Below are 17,866 nucleotides of genomic sequence, written 5' to 3' on the forward strand. Positions count from 1 at the left end.
ACTGCTGTTTTTAAGGCCTAAAGCGCTACATGGCTGGGGACTAAGTCTTTGAAGGAACCCTTGATCCTGTCTGCTCTTGCCTAGGCCCTGAATTCTTTCATCATCACAGGTTCCCCCACGGGTCAAGTGGGCGGGTCTTTGCGGCGGCTGCACCCCAGCTTTGTAAGGTTATGCTCTTTCTTAATATGTTTCTGGCAGTCTGGTCCACGGCCGATGTCTTCCGACGGAGCGCTGTCCCTCTCTAGTAGATTTAACTCTCTGTTTCATGTCTTGCCTTGCAGCTGTGGATTGTGTCACACGAAATTGATCTTAGCAGTTGTTAGCTTGTATTGTTTTGGAAAGGTGCTGGCTTGTTTCTATTGTTTATCAGATACTGTTTGATGCCTAGGACACCTTTGGGCGGAAAGGTGGTATAGTAAGTGTCTGAAATAAATAATAAATACATAAATAGTCAAGCTACTAACCATGCCAGAGATTACGTGTGTGTGTGTGTGTGTGTGTGTTATGTGCCATCAAGTCACTTCCAACTTATGGCGACCCTAATGTCCTCATGTTAACAGCCATTCTCAGGTCTTGCAAACTAAGAGCTGTGGCTTCCTTGGTTGAGTCAGTCCATCTCAGGTTGGGTCTTCCTCTTTTCCTGCTGCCTTTAACTTTTTCTATCATTATTGTCTTTTCCAGTGACTCTTGTCTTCTCATAATGTGACCAAAGTACACTTCCTCGGAGGTCTCCCTTCTAAGCACCCACCCTGCTTAGCTTCCAAGATCTGACCAGGTCAGGCTGTACCCTCCCGTCTCCCCTCCCAGAAGATTAAATACCCGAGTTTAAAACCAGGGACTTCCTGCTCTTCTTCACTCCCCACCCCCCGGCAATGGTAGAGCTGTTCTACAATGCTGAGTGTTGGGGTGGGGCCCCATGCCAGAAGCCCTTGAAGCAAGTTGAGGAGGGTGCGCTTCCCCCTGTCAGAACCCACAGCTAACAACGAAGTACACGCATTCAGGAACGGTTATACTTTTATTGCAAAGCTATAGATGCAGTAACACAGGCCCTGTTAAGAATGGCCACAGCCAGTAGAGCATAATAGGATATAGAGTATTCGTAGCCCCCCCCCCCATGGCATTGGCAAATTAGGCACCCTCCCGCACGCGGGATAAGTCAGGCAACCGTTAGGTGGCTAGAGCTGAGAACTCGGAGTCTCTCACGGTACATAGGAGCTCTCCAGACAACACAACCTCCTCCTGCACATCTGTAGAGATAAGCGTTTCAGCACAGGCAGAACAGCAGGGATAGGAATGCAATAGCAATTAACAGACACAGAATGAACTCCCCAACCCCCATGGCAGCATAGCTGACACCCCACCACCGGCCCCACCTTTTCATCCACGCCCAGGACACTTCTGTTCTCACATGGCTCCCTTGGCTTAGCATCCGGGGAGCCAATGAGTGGCGAGGAACTCAAAAGCTGCTTTGCAGTGTGGCAGGAATTGACTTTGGGGGTTGCACTGGGCGGCACCTTGTCAGTTTGTGTGTGTGAGGAATAAGATCAAAATGGGTGAACAGCTTGGGTCTTCCTTTCCCCAGAAAAGACGGGGGTGGCCCTGAGAGCAGGGGGCTTTCAGGTGCGCTTTCAGATATGGAGCCCAGCAAAGGCTTAGGAGAAGGACCCGGCAGAGTCTTCTGAAAGGTCTGTTTTCCAGGAAGTGGCGTGGTTGGCAAGCGCAATGAGCACGGGGGGCAGGCCCACGGATCAGGCTAATGGTCTCATTGTATGTTACTTTCCGGGTGGCAAATGTGCAGCTCAGAGCGATGCGCTGTGCCGTGCAGTGCCCAGGAGAGGTTTTACTCTGAGGGTGAACGCCAGGCAGTAGTTCAACATCTGCCAGGTTTGCGTGGGATGAGGTCCAGGGTAGCTTTTATCTTCTAGCACGAGAACCACCTGCGCAAGCGGAATATTTCTTCTACTGATATCTTCCAAGGGTGGGTTGGTTGCTTTGGTTGCCTTAAATTCTTTGTGATCTGTGTGATCTTTTGAGTTCACAGGGGTGATTGGCTAGCTCTAAAATTTCCCTAGCAGAGCAGCCAGATGTTCCCAGATGTTTCCTGTGCTTCCTGGCTGGATCTCTGGTGCACGTCCCTTTCTAGGCAGGATCCTTCCTATTTCCATTCCAGCGGAGGATCTCGTTTGTCAAACAAGTAGTCAAGCAGAGAGGCTTCCGTTTGCAATTCACGTCTTTCTGCTAGTCCTGCACTGAGTTCTAATTCTGGTAGCTGCAACCGTGCAGTCCTCTTGCTGCATGCAAACCCAGGTTTGACATCTGTCTCTGATTTTTCTTCTTAATTTTAGTTTAGCAGGGCTGTAGTTTGCATGAATAAAGCTTTCTAATTTAATTTCTGCACCTCTCCTCACCCGCTGCCATTCCCGTGTAATATCTCGGCCACGTGCACCACATCCTCCTGATGTCAACCTAATGAGGCCAGGCACTACAGGGACAGATGTGGTCCAGCGGCTCTGAGCAGTTGTGCAACCTCTTGGGCACCCCACCCCCCCCGCACATAGGGATGCTCTCAAACAGCCCTGGCCGTGGCGCTCCACCCCCTGCCACTGGTTGGTGGTTCATTCTGAATGGTGGCTGGCGGGGCTGCAGGCAAGGAGTTGCGGTAGAGGACTACTCCGGCTGGCCTCACCTCTTGCGCACGACACGGCAGTCATTCCCCCCTCCCAGCGCACGGGGGCGAGCCGCCCTTGGGGCTCTGGGCTTGGCCCAGCCCCGCGTCTCCACCGGCACTGGCTGCGCGCCTGGAAGCTGCTGGCTTCCACACACGGGTCCCCTTTGCTGCTCCAGCACCCCTTGGCCCCGAGAGCCCTCTGCTTCCTTCTGGGGCCGGTGGCTGCCTGGCAGCTGCAAAGCCGGCCCACCTGGAATTGGGGGAGTGGAAGCAACGCCGTGAGTCAGTGGCATGGTTACTTGCCAGGTGTTTGGGTGTTTTTTTTAACTTTCAGAATTTAATGAACAGCTTTAGTGGTAATTAACAAATTTCCATAATCATGCTGAATCAGTATCTATAGAGATAATAGCACCACACTTCAATATTTATGACATTTTCATAAATACAGAAAATTGGTAATGATCACAGCTGTGGAAGACGCCTCCTCGCCAGCCCTCCGCTTCCCTGAGGCAGCCACCCCCATTTCGTCTCCCGGTCGCCTCGCAGCTCGGGCGACTCTTCCTGCCGTGGTGGCTCCGGGCTCAGCCACACGTCCCCCGCCCCAGTGTGGAGAATGCTCTGGCCTGCCTGGGCCACTCGAGCACGCTTGCGCAGCCGCTTGCCTGCCTGGCGCCTGGCGATAGCAGCCGTCTCTCCGTGGACTGACTGGCACAGAAGAGCACTGCTTGGGCCTCTCGTTCCCAGCTTGGTGTCGTGGTTGAGAGCGGGGGACTCTAACCTGGAGAACCGGGCTTGATTCCCCCACTCCTCTTCCGCATGCAGCCGGCTGGGTGACCTTGGGCCAGTCACCACTCTCTCAGAGCTGCTCTCTCAGCCCCACCGACCTCACAGGGCAACTGCTGTGGGGAGAGGATGGGAAGGAGACTAAGCTGGTCTTAGACTCTGAGTGAAGTTGTTGTTGTAGTTTTTGTTGTTGTTGTTGTTCAGTCGCACAGTCGAATCTCAATTTCCAAATGGCTATGAAATAGCTCCCATGTTAGCCAGAAGACACTGTCCATTGTTGAGAAACTTCTGGCTAACATGGGAGCTATTTCATAGCCATTTGGAAATTGAGATTCCTACTATTGGATTGTTTGACCTATGGAATACGGAAGGGGGGGGCGCTAACCCCCCCTCCCCTTCAGCCACTGTGGCTGAGGCTCTAAGCAGGCCCCTGAGGCCCGGGGGCCCATTTCCAGGCCAGCAGGACTTAGACTGGGTGGGGGTGGATTCCTCCTCTCTGCAGGCCGTTGGGACAAGAGGAACACGGGCACCCGGCACTCCCTTTGGGGATGCACCCCGGCCAGCCCATCGATGGGGCTCTGACTGATAGCAGCATCTATGGACAGCTGATCAGTACTGACCCCTGGGCCTGACGGGGGGGGGGTGGCGGCAGAGGTCAGGTCAGATCAAAGGCACTAGGGGCAGGAACAACATTCCCCAGCCTGTCGTGCAGAGTTGTCCATCAATAACGGAGACACCTGTAGGCGGCCCCCCACTCCCCCCCACCAGCTGCATTCTTGGCCCCTGTCACTTGGAGGCTGAGTGCACACACACACACACACACACACACACACGCCCAAGGCCACCTTTGATCTTCTCCCCTCCCGGTGGTGTTCAAGGCCGAACAGTTGGAGGAGATCAAAAGGTGGCGGGGGGAGGGGTCCAGCTAGATGCCTGGGGAAGCACACGGCTCACACACACACCCCCACACACACCCCGGTCAGCCTTGCCTCCCCGTTCAGGGCCACCAAGGGAGGGGGACTGCGCCTGCCGTTCCCTCGAGGGGGGCCGTGCCCTCAGTCGCACATCTACAGGTCACTCGTGGCAAGCAGGAGTTTAATGGAAACACTCTCTGAAACCATCCGCAGGGGGCGTTCCTGGCCTCGCAGTCCAATGGGGAGAGAGGCTCCTCGGGAAAGGGGGCAGGTTGCTGGCGGATGCCACCGGGGTGCTGTCTTGCTTTGCTCGGCTCCTGCGTGTGTGTGTGTGTGCGCGTGGCACTTGGTCTACCTGCGGTATGCAAATAGTATTCAAATGAGGCCTCCATGTACAGACTGTCAGCACATACCCCAAAGCTCCCCTCGAGCAAAGGACTAATGGGAACATGTGTTCTTTCTATTTTTATAAAGTGGGGAGAATCGGGAGAAAGGAGGCAAGCGGGCGTCTCTTTGCACCGTCTCTCCAGCGTCTGGGCTGGCGCTCCGCAGCAGCCGTCCTCCTCGCCCGCCCCCACAGACCTGTGGGCACAGTCCGGCACACACCTGTGGCACTTGGGGGGCTGCTCTGGGTGGACTTCTTGTGCTCTTGAATGGTCCGCAGCCGCTGCAGGGGGGCTTGCCCGAGAGAGCTGGGGTGTGGATCCTGCCCCACGGCTGGCTGGCCGCCTGCTGGGGGAGGAGAGCGAGCGCCATAGCGGCAGGCCTTCTCCTCGGGAGCCAAGGCCCCAGGGAGGAAGGAGGCTGCCCGCCCACCTGCCCGCCCCAGGTGTTAGTTACAAAAAGAAATAAAGGCATGTAGTTGAGCAAAGTTTACTGAACACCTGAGGGAAGGGAAATAAAGTGGGCAACAAATGCTGTCCTCTCTCCCGCTGCCCAGCCCCCACTGCAACTGAGTGCCCGCGGGTGCTGTCCTCCCCCACTCCCCAGAGACTGGCCCCAACTTCTGCTGGTCAGTTCCACCGACATATCGACGGACCTCCTCCTGCCATCTTGGCCCTGAGAAGGAAAACATTGTTCTGAGGCCTTTTGGCTGCCCATCAAAGCAGTTTTGGTTTAGCCTCTGAGCATTCACGGATTGCAGATTGAACATTCACCTTGCAAAGTCGTACATTTTCTCACCAGTGCCTGGGTGAGGTGTCCTTTCACATCCCGCTTGGGTCCTGAGAGTGATCAATGGAGAAAGCTTCCTGTGGGGCTGTGAGGCCCGTTCGGTGGAAACGCTGGTTTGGTTGCTGCCCCCAGGCTGTGGAGCCCCCCCCCCCCCCGAAGCTGACACGTTCTTGCCACTGCAAGCCTGGGTGGATGGGGGGTACAGTCCTTTCCCTTCTGGAAGACCTTTGATCTGACTGGCTGCTGGAGGGGGGGCCACTCCCTCTTTGATGCGGCTGGTTTTAAGAACACTGTTTCTATAGTTGGAAATGGGGTTTTAGAAGCCTTTTAGGGTCATCCCAAGCCTCCCTGAGGGTCCTGCACGGAGCTGAAGGGTGGCACAGAAATGCCCAAACAGGGAATGACCAGGCAGCCTTTCGTGTCATAAGAACATCAGAAGAGGGGCCCTGCTGGGTCAGACCAGTGAGGGCCCGTCCAGTCCAGCCTCCTGTCTCTCACAGTGGCCTCAACCAGTTCCTCTGGAGGGCCAGCAACGGGGCAGAGAGGCCGAGGCCTTCCCCTGATGCTGACTGCCTCTGAATGCGAAGGTTCCCTTGAGTCACCATGGCCAGACCTCTCCTCCATGAATCCGTCTCATCCCCTTTGAAAGCAGGCGTCCGTGCCTGTGGCCATCACCACACCCTTTGGCAGTGAATTGCACATTTGACTCCCACCCTCCTGGCCTTCTGCAGACTATGCAAAACAGAATTGTTCAAGAAGAAGGGGTTTTGCACAGGTAAACCGAACTGTCCTGTAGCGAAATGGCCGGAGGGTGGCGTGGGCCGAGGGGCAGGGTCCGTGGGCGCCGCTCTCTGCGGCTCTGCCCCCAGGCCAGGTGCTTTGGGCACCACTTCACAGGTCATGTTTAAAGGCTCACACTTCGTCCCAGCCCTGCTCGAGACCTCGGTCTCTTTTCCGATTCCTGAAGTCCAAACCCTACTGAATGTTGCTCACTGAATGTCTCATCCTACTGGTTGTAACTGATGTACACTACCTAGTGATGATGATGATGATGATAGCAAAGATTGCGGTCAGGGTCACAGAACTGATTGACCCTCCCGGTAGGGTTGCCAACTGCACTTACCCCTCATGGTGGGGGAGCCTCGCCGCGGTCCGGGAGTTGTTGTAGGACGCACGCGCGCGCCGGCAGCACGTCACCAGAAGTGACGTGCGACGTTGCTGACGTTGGGGGCGTGGCCGAGCTCGTCGGGGGGAAAACCATATGGGGGGAAACCATATGGTTTTCCCCCCAACGAGCTCGGCCACGCCCCCAACGTCAGCAACGTGCTTCAGGGGGCGGGGTTCCCCCTGGGGCCCAATTCAGCCGTGGCGGAAATTGGGCCTCCGAAGCGGGGGATTCCCCACCCCCCGGGCGCACTTGGCAACCCTACCTTCCGGGCCCCAAGGAGGCCAGGCTCTCCACTCCCAGGGCCAGGGCCTTCTCAGTGGCGGCTCCTACCTGGTGGAACGATCTCCCAGGAGAGATCAGGGCCCCGCGGGATCTTCTACCGTTCCACAGGGCCTGCAAGACGGAGCTCTTCCGCCAGGCCTTCGATTAAGGTGCCGCCCTGACTACTACCATCAACAAGCCCGGCCCTCAGCCTTCACATTGGGCCTAGTCCATTGTGTGTCTCAAGAAGACCACTGAGTTGGATTGTCTGCTTGCAAACATTTTTAGTAGGCCACCTCAGGTAACTAATGAAGGACTACCAGCACTTGATGATTTTATGATTCATCTGAATGGTTTTAACTTGATTTTATGTGTTTTACCGGCATTTCTGTCCCAACTGTGCAAGCCGCCCTGAGCCCGCTGGCGGGGAGGGCGGGGTATGCATGGAATAAATAAATAAATAATAAATAATACGAATCCCTCATTGTGTGCGGAAGGATTTCCTCTCGTCTGTCCTGGATCTGCCGCCCGCCAGCTTCACTGGATGCCCTTTGAGTTCTAGTACCGTATTTTGGGAGAGGGGAGAAGAGCTCTCTCTGGCAGGTCTTCGAGATCCGTGCCTAATCGTGTAAACCTCCCCTCTCCCCTCCCCTCCCCTCCCCTCTCGCGTCCGCCTGCCTTGCTGCCCCCGGCTTGACCTGCCTTGATGCCGCTGGCTGGCTGCAGATTGGGGAGAGAGAAGGGCGGAGGATGCTGGGTGGGGTGGGGGGGCAGGAGCAGACTCCCCCTCTCGGGGATCAGCCTGAATGCAGACCAGGTTGCAGCCATTAATCAGGCAGGGGGCTCGTCTGTGGGGGGAACAGACGGAGAGTTCAAGGGCAGGGCCCAGCCTGTGCCTCTGACCTTGCTGGGGTCAGGGGAGGAGGGGCCTGCGGGCCTCTGGAGCAGAGGGCCCGTCTAGGGCGCTGCAGACAATAGCCCCGTCCCCACGGGGCTGGCTGCCTCACAAAGGGGGCCTGCCCTCCTCCTCCCTGGACGTGACCGGCTTGTTTGGCCTCCCATTTAGGCCCTTCCTGTGCTCAGTGTGTGGGGGGGGGGGGGGGGGGGGGGGGTGGCGCAATGCTGCATCTGCAAACCTTGCAGTGAAGGCAGGAGGCTGAAGCAGGCAGGCCTGCGTGGTGCAGTCAGTCTGGGGTCCTCGGGGCAGAGTGGGGGGCAGGCGTCACATCCTGGAGGCACAGGTGCCCCATAGCTGCCGGCGTGCATGGGACTGGAACTGCGGAGACTTAGGAGGACGTGAATACGCATGCTGCCTGTGGAGCCCTGTGGCAAAGGTGTCCCTGTAATCTAATTGACCAACTTCAACCAGGAGAGTTCATCTAATTGCAAATTGAGCCTTTTGTGGTCCCCTAACCAGTATCATGGGAAGTGACTAAGTTCATTTCGTCTCTTTGAAGCAGAAGATTTCCATCTGTCAGAGGAACGGTGGGATAAGAGAACCTTCGCACCTTACGGGAATCCTTCCTGCCCAGGAACCGCCACTTAATGCGCGGCATCATCATCCCTACTGATGCACTAATCACTGGGAAGCCTCGCCCACAGAGGCTGCCGCTCGGTCAGGCTTGAATCGGACGCGGGAAGAAGACCTGCTCAGGCTCTGCTCGGTTTGTCCTGGGAGGAGGGGGCGGAACTCATCCCCCTGGCCCTGCAAGTGGGTACGCAGTCCCAGGTCTGCTTAGCAAGAGGCACTCAGGATGGGTTGTCATTTTGTGCCTGCTTTTGTCAAGGCGGAGAGAAGGAGGCACCCGGCTCAGTGAGAGATCCAGCAGAGAAGATTCCCTGGGCTCTCCGGTCTTTGCTTCGCTTCCCTGGCCCTGGTGCATCTCCTGCTGCCCAGAATGCCACACCAGAAGGTTGCCTGTGCCGCCTCCCCCCCCCCCCCCCCCCCCCGGCCGCCCGCGACAAGCGGGGGCCCTTGCAAGCACGCTGCCAGTGCAGGCCCTCCGGGGGATTAAGAACATAAGAGAAGCCAAGTTTGGATCAGGCCAATGGCCCATCCAGTCCAACACTCTGTGTCACAAAGTGGCCAGAAATACCAGGTGCCATCAGGAGGTCCGGCAGTGGGGCCGGGACACTAGGAGCTCTCCCACTGTTGCCCCCCTGAACCACCAAGAACACAGAGCATCACTTGCCCCAGACCGAGATTTCCTATCTATACCTTGCGGCTAATAGCCACTGATGGACCTCTGCTCCATATGCTTATCTGATTCCCTCTTGAAGCTGTCCAGGCTTGTAGCTGCCACCAACACTGGCACCCACAAGATGATGGTGTGCCCGTGTCACAGGGATGCTACAGAAGACGCATGAAGACCAGTCTTTGGGGCTAGTATGACTCTAAAGCACTTACTGACCCACCAGGTAGAAATGAACTGGACTGCCAGTTGTGAATGATTTGTTGGTTGCTGTATTTGCTACACTGGTAGGCTGATGTTAGGGTGAGCAGTACCATTTACACAACAAAAAGCCAGAAGAGTCTGGGACTTTTCCATCAAAAAAAGAAAAAAGAAAACTGAGCAGGGACTTGATAGAGGTGTATTACAAGCAGGGGACACACAAGGACTTGGGGGGTGTCTCATGTAACTCTCCCCCACATTTCCTTTTCCCCTTCCCTGGCAGGCCCCATAGCCTCTCTCATTTTCCTGTTTCCTTCTCTCTTTCCCACCCACCTTTATCAGCCCCTCTGCCTTCAGTTTTCCTTCCTTTACTCCTCCAGTAGCTTCTACTTGTGAAACCTATGGCCCACTGGTGTAGTGGCAGCCCTGGGGCCCAGTTACACAGTAGGTAACCCACAAGGACTTACAGGGGGCGCCTGACTTTCCCCTGTATCAGCCTCCCTACACTATTTCTTCCTTTCCTCCTCCGGGCAACCCCCATATCCTCACCATTCCCTTCTTCCTTCCCTGCTTCCCACTTGCCAAGCAACCTACCTTTTATCTGCCCGGTGTCTTCAGCAAGATTGTTTGTTTATTTACATTGCTCCCAACGGGGATGCCCCCCCCCAAAAAGCAGCTTACATCAGTCTCTCCTCCTCCATTTTATTCTCACAGCAATGGCTTCGTCTGCATGATGGAGACCCCAGTCTGGGAGCAGTTCAGGTTTATGTCGAGTGCCGAGGCGGTGCGTGGCCCTGCTCCTCCCTGGTTCTTGCTGCCTGCTGCAGCTTTGGAAAGAACAGACAGTCCAGCCCTCTGACCACTCCTCTCTCCTGCCCATCATGCTTTTTTGACCCTGTCAAAGGCTGATGAGACGGGATTTCCCTGTCAAGATGCTGGCCTCCCTTGCCCACAGCCTCCCTTTCTTCTGAGTGTCTGACAGTTCTACCTTAAATGATGTTTTCTAGAATTTACCTGAGACAGAAGCCAGGCAGACAGATTTGCAAATCCCCAAATTTCCTGGATTCCTTTCTGAGACGCTGGTGGTGCCTTGACTGCCTCTGGTCAGAGATCTGATGTCAGTGATCAACGGGCACGCTTTTGTCAGAAGATCGGCAGTTTTCCATTTGAGTTCTTGATGGAGTTTCTGGCTGAATGCCACCTGGCCCTGGCAGCTTGCTCATTCCGACTGTGTCACTCTGCTCTCAGATGTGGGCACGTGTTGCTTCTGATGGCAACAATAGCTGCACTAAATGAGGCCAAAGTTAATTTTTGTGAGGATTTTTCCAAACTATGCTAGATTTCCAAGGAGGAAATAATGATTCTTGGAGATATGAATGGAGTACTAGACCCCCCAAAAAGACCAAGGAATATTAAAGGTGGGAAATTATCTACACATGTACTTCAGTACATGGAAATGCTGGAATTAGAAGACTCCTGGCTCCCCAACCCCATCCTTCAGACGTGGGCATCTTGGCAAGCCTGTGCCAAGCATCCTCGGAGCCTTCCTGCCAGTTCCCTCTGCTCCGTCAGTACTCCTTTCCCACCAGTGGCAGCCCTTGTTTGTTTATTCGTTTATTTGCCATAGAAAAACAGTGAAGGGGTGCAGAAAAGAAAAGGGGCAAAAATGGGTTATGCAACATAATTACATTTGTCAAAGACAGTCATGCAGTGTATCGTATATGGGACAGAGAATAATTTCCCTTTCATCCCCTTCATTATTATGTTAAGGTGTTATCTATAACATACAATGATTTTTATTTCTGTTGGGGTACAATTGTAGTCATCATTTAAGTTTTAAGTTTCAAACTTCATAACTCATCTGTTTTGACTACACTGGTTTCATCATTACGGCATATTCAACATAACCAGGGGTCATTTCGTAGAAAAAGAGGTGCAGGAGCTCATTAGCATAACTCATTAGCATAACTTATTTGCATATGCCACACCCCCTGATATCACTGGAAGTGTGTCAGAAGGCAACACCCACCGCTCAGGCTCCACTGGACTGTTTTGGATTGCTAGCTATTGGGGGGGGGGAACGTGCAGATCTGTCCTCGCAGAGGAGGGAGAGCTTGTACCTGAATAAAAGTTGGTCTTAAAGGTGCCACTGGGCTGTTTTGGACTGGGGGGGCGCGGAGTCTCTGCAACTTACCTGGCTGATTCTTGCTCTGACTGAGGGCTGCTGGGAGCAGGGGGTGGGGCTTGTTGCATGTGCCCGCCCCCTGGGCTCTTTACTGCCGGAGCTCCGCTCCTGTGCGCTCCTGCAGGAAATGACCCCTGAACATAACGTATTTTCACCACTTCTGCATATTAATTAGAACCTTTAATAGGTAAGTAGTATATCAAGGTGGAAAAGAAAGTCTATATATCTCATGTAGAAAGCTCATTAATATTTGGGATATTACATTTGGAAGATATTTTAATTCTACTTCTATTTCATTACAGTGGGAGGGGGGCCTCTTTGTGTGCATGCGCTGTTGTGCACATCCTGTGAAGACTTGGGGGGAAAAAACCTGTTCACGACGGGACATGGGCGGCCGCTGGATGCCACGGGATTCCACTGGAAATGCGATCAGGTGCCCGTCTTTGCCCCGCAGTTACTGGAAACTAGTACCTCGGAGGTACTAATTTTTTACCCTGCATCTTCGGCGGGAAGCCTCGGGTGAGCCACAGGAGCTCTACGCTTCCCAGATGTGGCGGTGGAAAATCTGCCTATCTTCCGTTTCTCTAGCGTGGCTAATGTTCTGTGTGACTGCAGCCATTGTTATTTTTTTAAAGATTACAGTTTTCCCCAGTCACATTTATTCCCAAATATTTCATAGGGTCAGTGGCTGTTGAAACTCATATAAAGAAGAAATACAAACATATTTTTTAAAATTAGGCAAAGTAGATCTTGCTTCAGCACAAAATAAAAAATGCGGAGTAGCCATTTAAATAAGCAACCCACAATTAGAAGTATTAGAAGAATTAAGGGACTCAGACAGATGTCTAATTTTAAAACGAGACTCCAGAAACAAAATATGCACGATAGCAACAATAGTTGCACTAAATGAGGCCAAAGTTATTTTTTTTGAGGATTTTTCCAAGCTATGCTAGATTTCCAAGGAGAAAATAATGATTCTTGGAGATATGAATGGAGTACTAGACCCCCCCAAAAAAAAGACAGATCAAGGAATATTAAAGGTGGGAAATATCTACAAATGTACTTCAGTACATGGAAATGCTGGAATTAGAAGACTCCTGGAAAACCAAATATCCAAAGGACACAGAGACTTTACCTTCTTTCTGACAGACATCAAACATATTCAAGAATAGACATGTGTTGGATATCAAAAAGTTTAACAATTGATTTAGAAAAAGTTGAGATTCAACCAAAGATATTTGCAGACCATAATCCCATAGAAGTAGTCTTGCAATGGAATAGAGAATCAAGAAGAAGATGGAGATCAAATTATACTCTTTTACTACAAGAACGTGTAGTAAATACGTGTGAAAAAGATTTGGAAGAGTTTTTTAAAAATAAACAGTACAGAATGGACGTCTCCAGCTACAATTTGGGAAGCAAGTAAAGCTTTTATCAGAGGAATTCTACTAGCAGCTGTTCCTAAACCTATCCCTAAACTAAGATAATAACAGAAAAAATCCAGAGATTGGAACAAGAACATAAAAACAATCATAATAAAAAACACTAGCAGAGATTAAACAATTAAAAAAACCAATTAGATATGTTAGAAGTAGATGTACAGAAAAAATTAAAATTTCTAAAAATACAGCTATTTTGAACATGTGAATAATATCTGGCATATTATCTCAGGAAGGAAAGAGAAAAAAGAGTAATAATGGGTGTAAAGAAAGGAGACCAAATTACATATGCAGAAAAAGAAATACACAAACCATTTATTAGTGTTCTCTCAAGATTATACAAAAATAAGTTTGTTTCAGAAGAAAGAATAAGAAAATATTTAAAAGATCTGGATTGCAAACATAAAAATATATGAAATCAAGCAATAATTCAAGAAATCTCTCAAGCAATAAAGAATTTGAAGAAGGATAAAGCACCAGGACCAGACAGGTTGACAGCAACATACTTTAAACATCTTGGAGAAGTATTTATAATACCATTTAAAAAGTTATAAACGAGATAAAGAGAAAAAAGACAATACCTCTAACTTGGCAAGAGGCGTGTATAAGGCTAATATATAAAGAGGGCAATGATGCATTGCTACCACAGTCTTACAGACCTATTTCTCTATATTACAATTTTTGGCCACAATACTGGCGGAAAGATTAAGTAAATACATATTGAATTTAATACACTCCGCCCAAACAGGTTTTGTATCAAAGAGGTACATGAAAGATAATATACAATTCAATCAATCAATGTTTATTTACAGTCCAAGACCATTGATCAAATAAATACATATTCATTAGGTACAAACAAATTTGCTTTCAGCTCAAAAGATATTTAGACATATAACCTTAAAATCATTAAAAGTTTAAAAATCTATTGTATAAGAAATTATAAAATATCTACAACTGAACTAATTATGAGTTGTGTGGAAGGTAGATAAGGGTTATGCTTGATCTGCTTTATTGTGAAATCTTACCAGATGTGAGCAGAATTTAGCTATTTGTCTAGAAATTTGCTGATTTTCCTCTATCAGAAGTCTCTCAAGATTGGCACTATCTGCATCAAGTGCTGGTCTATGTAAGAGGGGGGGTGATAAGCTTGTCCCTGTAAGCTTGATGAAAAGGGCAGCGGAAGAACATGTGGAGCATTGATTCCACTTCTTCCATGGAACATGGGCAGCACCTGTCTCCGTATGGTATCTTCCTATATTTCCCCTCTCGGGCCTTAGAGGGAATAGGTAAGAGCTCTTCTGTAGGATGGCACATCCAGATGAGTCAGGTATAGCGCCTGTCTCCATATGGTATCTTTCTATATTTCCCCTCTCGGGCCTTAGAGGGAATCTCCTATTTCTAGATGCAAAGAAAGCATTTCACAACTTAATATGGCCTTTCTTACTGAACGTTTTACAAAATATGGGCTGTGGTCCTCACTTCTGGAGCTGAATGCACGGAATATACTTGAACCAACAAGCACAGAAAGCAGCCCTCCTATTTCTAGATGCAAAGAAAGCATTCCACAACTTAATATGGCCTTTCTTACTGAACGTTTTACAAAATATGGGCTGTGGTCCTCACTTCTGGAGCTGAATGCACGGAATATACTTGAACCAACAAGCAAAGATTTTAATAAATGGGAAACTAACAGAAGCAATTTCAATGGGGAAAGGGACACGTCAGGGATGTACTTATCCCCTTTATTATTTATACTAGCAATAGAGATTTTAGTTTTTAAAGATTAGACAAGAAGACAGAATTAAGGGAATAAAAGTGGATGATGCAGAGTTCAAAATGAAAAGTTCTGCAGACGACCGTGGTTCCAACAGTCTTGAATCCCCAGAAATGATTGCAAGATGTAGCTGAACATATTGAAGAATTTGGATCCTTATCAGGCTATAAAATTAACAGAAAAGAAGCAAAAATTACAATGAAATTCTAAGAAGAAGAAGAAGAAGAAGAAGAAGAAGAAGAAGAAGAAGAAGAAGAAGAAGAAGAAGAAGAGATTCTAAAGAGCACAATGTGCTCAACAGCCCGCGATCCACCCGTGGCCCGTTGAAGGCCCCACTCTGTCTCCAGCTTTGGGCGTCTTTTGAAGAGCCGCTTGTTCCACAAATGATTTTCTTGCTTGCCTCATGATCAACCTGCATTTCCTGCAGTAGAGGCAGTGGTGCTTTTTTCTCCGTTCTCTGCTGGGCCAGGCTGGTCCCTCTAAATCCAGCTTTTCTGTTCTTTGCGTATCCAGTCCTGACTCTCTCAGAATCCTGCCCAGCCTCTTTCTTGTTTTCTGCCGCAACAAACGGGTTAGTCTTTAAGGCCCCACGGCGCTCCTTTGGATTGTTTCGCCACAGACCAGGGGGGCTCCCCTGCAGGGATTCCACTTCACTTTGGCCCTGACTCACTCACGCCCAGGTTGCCTGCCTTGGATGCTTTGCACCACTGAGCTTTCAGGATCGGGAGTCCCCCGGCACCTGCGCTTCCCTGTGCTACTCTGCCGCACGAACGCAAGCTCGGCCATGTCCACCTGACTGGTGCTCAGAGCCCCTGACCTCGGCAGCTTCTCCTCTCCAGGGGCCACGGAAGGCTCCCTTGTCTTTCTGGTTCTCCGTTGTAACTTCAGCCAAACCGGTGGCTTCCCTGACCCAGGCTGAGATTCCAGGGAAATCTGCTTGGAAAGCAGACGCCTGCTGAGAGAGGTCACTTTCGCTTCCCATCTGCCTTTGATCCTGGGTGCAGCCGTTGAGGCTTCGCCTTTTCCGCCTTCCGCTCCAGTCAGGGAGCCTGGAAAGAGCAAAAATGTTTTCGGCCGAGGCCAAATCCTGCCACTCGTGCAGAAAGATCCCCGGCTCTTCCTGGCATTAATGGCCTTTTTTTCTTCCCTTGCCCTGCCAACCATTCCCCTGCAAGCAGCCCCCCCCCCCAGATTTGTCTTTTTGCCAAGTCCCTGGGGCTGGGCAGAGGAGGGATAAGAGCCACCAGGAGACATGCAGAGGGGCCCGGGGAGGCTGCGACACTCCAGTCGGTCCAGCAGAGCCCCCGGAGCTCCTCCTGCCTTCCCGTCCGCCATGAGCAGAGCATCCTGAAGGAGAGATGAAGGACCGCTTGACCCCTCTCCTCTTCCCTTGAAGTGTCTGTGGGGGGGGCGGCAGGGGGGCTTCGCAGTATTCTGTGGCAGCACATCATGAATCGGAGCCCTGGTTCAAAAGGGGGAGGGCTCTTCTGCCTCTCGGGAAGGACCACAGTTTGTGTGCATGGGGCTCTTTGCATTGGTTGCCCCCTCAGGGGGTGTGCACAGGGAGACGGCAGAGCAGTAGCAGCAGTCCACCCCCCCTCCAAGACCTGACCAGCTGGGTGCCTGTGTCACCCTGGCCACCTCGTCTCCGGAGCCCTTACCGCGATCAGCCAGCCAGCGCCTGCAAGGCCAGGGGGTACCTCCAGCCTCCATGAAGGCATCTCTCCCCCCCCCCCAGCTGCTGCTGCTGGTGGTGGTAGGGGGGGTACGGAAGGGTCGTCCCCCCTGGAGCAGCCCTGCCTCGCTGGTGCCCCGGGGTTTCCTTCGGTCCCTGAGATATATTGATAAACAGTTGGGAGATTAGAGCAAAGCAACAAAAGGGATTAGGAGGCCGCAGGGATTGATTTATGAGGAAAGATTAAAGGAGCTAAATATGTGGAGCTTGGCAGAAAGACAACCACCGGGAAGACAGGGGGGGGCACCTGCAAGTGTCCGAGGGATGCGGCTGGGCGGGGAAAGTGGGACCCTGCGACCCGGCCTCTTCTGCTGCTGGCGAGGCCCCTCGGCCCCACAGAAGCAGAGCGGGGCTGCCCGTGGGACTTCCGGGGGGGGGCCTGGCACCCAAGCGGCTTCCCAGAGGAGAGCAACCCCCCTGGGAGTGACCGAGCGAGCGAGCGAGCAGGGCCTCAGGGGCCCAGACTTGGCTCCTGCCTGCAGGGCCTGGGGGGGGAGGGGGGGCAAAATGAAAGGGCTTGTGGCGGAGAGGCCTGGGGCCACCGGCAGGCAGCCTCCGGACCCCTGCCGTCCTCGCCCCCACAGGGCACGGGGCTGTCATCTGAGCCACCCCTCGCTGGGCATGTGCAGACCTCTCCCTCTGGGAAGGTGCTTCTGTCCCCCCCCCTCTCCCCGGCAGTCCTTCGCCTTCCTCTCTCTTGGCTTTGGGTTCCTTCTCTTCTGGACTCTGCAAAGGCGGCTACCCGCTGCTCTCACATGGGGGGGGGGCACACACAGACACAGCGTGCCTCTGAGGACGCCTGATTGCACAGGGACGGGGGGGGGAGTGCTCTCAGGTTGGTGGGCCGGTGTGTGGCAAGGCTGCCGTCCTCTGTGGGAAGGTTTCCAAGTCAGGAGCCACCGGCTGCAGTGAAGGAGCCCTGAGGGACCAGCCAGGGGGGCAGAGCATCTCCTTCCAAGTTCTCCCTGACGGGAACCCAGCCTCCCCCCACACACACACAGGTTCTGCCCACCCCCTTCCCTTGGCAGCGCCTCCTGCCTGCTCCCTCCACGGGAGGCTGGCCTTGGTTCCTTATTCGCAGTTCCTTATTCATCCCTTATTCATGACTTATTCGTGAAATCATCCAGAAACACTGAGGAGAGTTGGAAAGCTCTGAACCCCAAAATAAGGTTTGGACACCCACATATCATATACCCCCAGGTTCACAGGACTCTCCCCTTCAAGAAGATATATCCTGTGTCCTGGTCCAAAGCGCGGTTCTTGTGCCAGCTGCTCCGAAGTGCGGTTCCTTTAGGACCATCACATAGGCAGACACTGGAGCCGGGCTGCACGCCCCCAAAATCTTTGGACCACCCCAAATGGCTCATCACCAC

The 17,866-nt window shown here is 52.2% G+C and overlaps 1 protein-coding gene across 1 annotated transcript in view; it reads right to left on the reverse strand.

Moving 5' to 3' along the window:
* Positions 1 to 2,682: 2,682 nt before the first annotated feature.
* The window catches only part of LOC107123920 (zinc finger homeobox protein 3-like), a 218,373-nt gene continuing 203,189 nt past the window's right edge, over positions 2,683 to 17,866 (reverse strand). Inside the window, exons 8-9 of the mRNA XM_015427272.1 lie at positions 4,948 to 5,094; positions 2,683 to 2,918 (exon numbers count right to left, since the gene is read on the reverse strand). Of these exons, the coding sequence (XP_015282758.1) occupies positions 2,683 to 2,918; positions 4,948 to 5,094 (383 nt within the window). The remainder of the gene's footprint in view (positions 2,919 to 4,947; positions 5,095 to 17,866) is intronic.

Source organism: Gekko japonicus, unplaced genomic scaffold, assembly GCF_001447785.1.
Source record: "Gekko japonicus isolate JY-2015 unplaced genomic scaffold, Gekko_japonicus_V1.1 scaffold1463, whole genome shotgun sequence".
In the NCBI taxonomy this organism is placed as follows: Eukaryota; Metazoa; Chordata; class Lepidosauria; order Squamata; family Gekkonidae; genus Gekko; species Gekko japonicus.